The sequence below is a fragment of the Pteropus alecto genome, unplaced genomic scaffold (assembly GCF_000325575.1).
Source record: "Pteropus alecto unplaced genomic scaffold, ASM32557v1 scaffold67, whole genome shotgun sequence".
Classification (NCBI taxonomy): Eukaryota; Metazoa; Chordata; class Mammalia; order Chiroptera; family Pteropodidae; genus Pteropus; species Pteropus alecto.
Genome location: NW_006441061.1, coordinates 9,377,552 through 9,382,497, shown reverse-complemented (window position 1 = coordinate 9,382,497; position 4,946 = coordinate 9,377,552). Strand labels below are relative to the sequence as shown.

The following is a 4,946-nucleotide window of genomic DNA, read 5'->3' as shown; positions in this document are numbered from 1 at the left end:
CCGCCTGTGGACGGGCCGCGCCAGGTGCCACAGCAGTGCAGGCCCGCGCCGAGTGCAGGGCGGCCCCCGTGCCAGTGGGTGCGGGAACGGGCTTGAAGGACAGGCCCCGGCAAAATGGGAACCAGGGACGCGGGCGCCCGTTCGGCTTCCCCAAAGCAGCTTCCCCGCCCACCTCAGCGGCTGGCTCCTGAGGGCCTCAGAGAAGGTGACGCGCAGCCTGACAGCTGTGGCCAGGAAGCTGCCCTCTGCCCCAGGAGGCCCCGGGTCCTGAGGGCGTAATTTTGAGAGCCACGAATCTATCCCATCACCAGAGTCAGGGGACCTCACGCTCCTGCAACATCCACACACCCGCAGAACCTACGGCTCCCGAGCCTTCCCCCCAGTCACGTGACCACGACTGCCAATTCCAGGAGCCCCCTCACTCCGTGCTCTTGACACTTCCCTGAAGAGGCTTTGCAATGAATGCTGGGTGAAACTGAATGAGCTCAGGGCGGGTCACAGCCACCCCATGCTCCTTTTTAGGGAAGCTGCTGGCCAGGGTGGGCCTTTAACCATCTCGTCCTGAACCGAGCAGGAAGGACAGTGGCCACCGCTTCATCATCGGTGTCAGCAGACTGCCCAGAGCACCACCATGCTCCAAAGCAGATCACCTGCCCCGACCTCGCCCTGGCACCATCAGGGGGCTTAGTGACCATCCCAGGAGGCGGCAGCTCAGTATGGGTAGCACAAGACTCTCAAGAAGCCGAACAGGCTCTGACAGCCCACCGGCCTCAGTGGCAAGTCTGGCGTTGACCCACCGAGTACTAGACCCCACCGGCTGAACCTCAAGAGATGCATGGGCGCCAACCCCATTCGCCATGGCAGCTGCTCCGAACCTTTCTGCCCTCCGCCGCATCTCGGGCAGGCGTGGAGAGTATTTATTCCAGTGGCTGGCACATTAGATTCGGGAGGGATGGAGCTGTGCTCTGGGTACATTAAACGTGCTCGCTCGGTTAGAAGCTGTCCAGTTTGCTCCTTTTATGAGTCTGCGCTAAATTCGCATCCAAAGGAGCGCGTGGAACACACTGTCCGCAGCTCCGGCCGGCGCTACCGGAAGAGCCGGTAGGTCTTGGGCAGGCGCCCGTCCCTGCTGGACAGTGCCGCCTGGATGTGCTCATACGTGGGCAGGTCAGCCAGGTCGCCCAGGGCAGCGACCGCCGGCCTCCTGCGCAGCATCTTGGAAGCGACCCTCCTGATGTCTTCCGGCTTCACGTTGCCTGCCACAGAGAGCAGAGAACAGTGACACACCTGACGCCCACGCGGAGGTCACGTCCCTGCGTCGTGCTGTGTAGAATAACCTGCCACCGCCACCCCAGCCGGGGAGGAGGTGCTGAGGACTCTAGAGGGTCCAGGCGCAGCGTGTGTGGACTGCACGGTCATCAGGACGAAGGCCCAGCAGGCGTCCACGTAAGTGAGAAATAAACGCTCCTCGCCTGGCAGGTTATCTGTGGGATGGGCGAACAGAACCTGCAGGGCCGTGCGGACAGCAGGGGGCGCGGGAAGGAGGAGCGAGGGCTGCACACACGGCTCGGCCCTCAGAAGACAGCACCTGGGACCCGGGGGACGGGATTGAGCAGAACCCACAGCCCGGGCCACACACCAAGCAGCGGGTTTACTGTGCTGTGAGGATGAGGCTTGAGACTGGGCCCTGTCGTACGGGGGCGTCTGAGGCGCCTCCCCAAGGGAGGACAAGGGCCCGTGCGTGGGTGGGGCAAGAGCCGTCCCCGCAGCACTCCCAGCCCAGGGCACACCAACTACGCGACTGTCAGCTTCACGCAGGTGACAAGCCGTGACGGCAGTGGTGCTGACCCTCTGGGCTGCAGACCCTTTGAGAATCTGACAAAACAAAGATAAACCTGTCCCCACGAGAGTCACGACAAACAGGACCTGGCATACAACAGGAGGGAGTGCCAGGCCCTCCTGACGGTCACCTGTGGGAGGCCATGAGAACCTGGGCCGGCATCGGCCACAGAGCCGCCAAGGGCCCTGGAGCTACTGCCCCACGTGCACGCGGCGAGAACTCACGGATGAGCGCGCACAGCTCGTGCGGCAGCTTCCGGGAATGGGTGGCCAGCACCTGCCTCCCCACGTCCTCGAAGATCACAGGCCGGGACTCCAGGTTCATCATCAGCATGGACATCAGCTGCGTCTTGGCTCGCTCCAGCTCCACCTGAGGGTGACAGCCAAGCCGCCTGGTTCGTCTCCCAGCGGGCTCCCATCAGCAAGGAGCTCAGCCACCTCAGCCAGCAGGGCTTGCAGGAGTGCGCCCCGGCCTGGGGGCACGCCTGCCACACCCCGCCTGCCCTGCTGGGTCAGAGTCCAGACTATGCTTGACAAGACCATCACCACATCTGAAATGAGGGAGGAACAGCTTTCCCTTGGGCTCTTGCTCACGGTTTGAGAAGCTGACCACACAGCACGTAAAGGGTGAAATGTCAAACGCCAAACTCCAAAGCTGACCACGCATCGAAATCACAAGGGAAATGAACCGCACGCGGACCCTGGTGCAACTGGTCCCTGCTCCCTAGGGGACACTGAGGGAGCGGCCATTTCCCAGCTCTGCACCAAGAGCCTCTCCGACCACGTGTGACATTTAAAACTGAGTGTAGCAGTCGGTTCGCAAAGTCCAGCCTGAAATTCAAGGGCACAGAAAGGAGCTGATGAGAAAAGCCAGATTCTCACAGGGTCTGAATCTGGGAGCTACCAGACCTTGCAGAACAAATACCGGCCGAACTGGCTGTTAAAATTCCGCGTCGTTTTTTAAGTATGATAATTCCTAGTTTACAACAGGCCTTTTCTAATTCTGCAGCTTCAGCAAACACTAAACATTGACCTCAAACTGATGTCACGTTAGAGAAAGCTTTATCCTGCAGGGTGCTAGCAGACCCACAAGTGTTCATTTGTAAGTGTGTTTTTATTATTAAAACGACACCTTTTCTGATTAAAAAGGTAACGTGATTACTGCAAAAAATGTGAGACGTACAGAAAACGTGGCCTGAAGGTGAAGCGCAGGCGCCAGCCCAGAGGCACACGGCCTCGCCTGCCACTGCTTCTGGCACTGTGCATGTGTGCGTGTGCGTGTGCTCAGAGGCACACGGCCTCGCCTGCCACTGCTTCTGGCACTGTGCATGTGTGCGTGTGCGTGTGCGCGTGTGCGTGTGTGCGTGTGCGTGTGTGCGTGTGCGTGTGCGCGCACGCGGAAAACCTGCAATCTGTACCAGCTCTGCTTCCAGAAGCAGCAGGGCTTCTAAACACGCGAGGTATCAAAAAATGAGCTAAAAAAATGAGGGAAAAACCGAGATTAAAACAAAACGAAGGCAGAAAAAAAGCCAGAAAAGCACTGAGTGCGGCTCGTTCCCTGGCCCAAGGACGTGTGGGGCCAGTCAGGCGCCAGCCGACCAGGAGGAGGGCTCCCCATGGGGAGACGCCCAGCACAGGCCTGGGGCACCCTCGGGCGGGGACTGCTCTGGCTGGGACGCTGGCACTGGGGGCACAGAGAACAGCCCGCCCAGCACTGTGGGGCCATGGGGCAATGGCGCCTGGCCGCGCTTACCACATCCACGGTCCCGCCCATCAAGATGAACTCCTTCGTGATGATCTCCACCATTTCCCGGACCTGCGGGGGGAGCGCCGAGAGTGTGATGCTTACCCAACCCCACGGGGAGACGCCTGCTCCGAAACAGCGGCTCCACCCCCGAGATGCGGCCCGACCGCAATGCGCTCACCTGTCGGGGGTCGGCGCTGGCGTGGATGCACAGCAGGCCCGTGTCCTCGTAGCTGTGGTGGTAGGCAGTTGCGTTGTACATCCAGTGGTGCCTGTGGGGACACAGAGAAAGGGACACCGGAATGTGCCATCACGGTGTGACACGCCCTCCGCTGGGCGGTGGCCCTGGGGCGGCATGCCACACACCTGTTCAACACGTTGAGGTAGAGCCTGGTGAACATGCCCTTGCCAGGCCCGCCGGCCGAGAAGGAGCCACCGCCGCCCATCATCATGTTCAGCACGGCGAAGGGTATAAAGTCCGCCTCCTGCAGGGAGGTGGGGCAGAGGTCAGCCGAGGGCACGTGCCTGGCCTGGGGCGCGCGCGCCTGGCGGGGACTTACCAGGAAGGAGCAGCTCTCCAGCCCGATCATGATGTGTGTGAGCTCGGGGAAGGCGGTAGGGCCCAGGCTGACGTTGGACATGTCTCTCTCCAGCTGTAACGAGGGAGAAACAGGCCTCGCAGACGCTCTACGAAAACCCGCGCACACAGAAGGGCCCTAACAGGCCCTCGGCTCAGCGGGTAACATGTGCGTGCTCTGAGGCCAGGACGTGCACGGAGATAAAGCCACGACCACACAGGTCACCCTAGCACCTTTGGGACAGACACGGGAAGCCACAGAAAGCGCCTACCACTGAGGTGGCGGGCCTTTCCCAGCTCGCTTTACCTTGACGATGCCCCCGGTGTACTGTGCTACCGACCGATCCACGTCCACAGCGGTCTCGCTTCCCCAGGCCGGCTGGCTGCCCAGGAGGTACTTTCTGGCGCATTCCACGAGGTGGTCGTGCTCGACCCCGACCCCCGCCAGCACCATGCGGTCCGGGGTGTAGTAGTTTCTCAGGTAGGCGTGAAGCACCTCCCGGTCAATCTTCGCTATGTTTTCCGAGGGGCAGAAACGGCGCAAGCCAACCGTGTTCTCACTGTAAGCGGCCTGATGAAGGAAGCGGGAGAAACACAAGTGACAGAGGGCACAGCTGGCTTTCCTCAAGGAGCAGGCCTGCCGTCACCCCCAGCCGTGCTCGGGGAAGCCCGCCGGCTGCCCCGCGTAGCTACGGTGCAGCAGTGGCAGCTCCACGTTTACTGAACAGTGACAGCTGCCTCTCCGGAACGGACATCCTTGCACTTGTGAGAGGCTCGCTCTGGAAG

The 4,946-nt window shown here is 61.3% G+C and overlaps 1 protein-coding gene across 4 annotated transcripts in view; it reads right to left on the bottom strand.

Moving 5' to 3' along the window:
- Positions 1 to 868: 868 nt before the first annotated feature.
- Positions 869 to 4,946, bottom strand: part of PMPCA (peptidase, mitochondrial processing alpha subunit) — an 8,217-nt gene continuing 4,139 nt past the window's right edge. For 2 of the 4 annotated variants that reach the window (XM_025051290.1, XM_015594224.2), the window contains 7 exons: positions 4,468 to 4,731; positions 4,144 to 4,236; positions 3,950 to 4,068; positions 3,765 to 3,855; positions 3,593 to 3,655; positions 2,065 to 2,209; positions 869 to 1,256 (listed from right to left, as the gene is read on the bottom strand). In XM_025051290.1, the coding sequence (XP_024907058.1) occupies positions 1,087 to 1,256; positions 2,065 to 2,209; positions 3,593 to 3,655; positions 3,765 to 3,855; positions 3,950 to 4,068; positions 4,144 to 4,236; positions 4,468 to 4,731 (945 nt within the window). In that variant the 3' untranslated portion in view covers positions 869 to 1,086. The other 2 variants (XM_025051289.1, XM_025051291.1) reach the window with 2 other exon arrangements.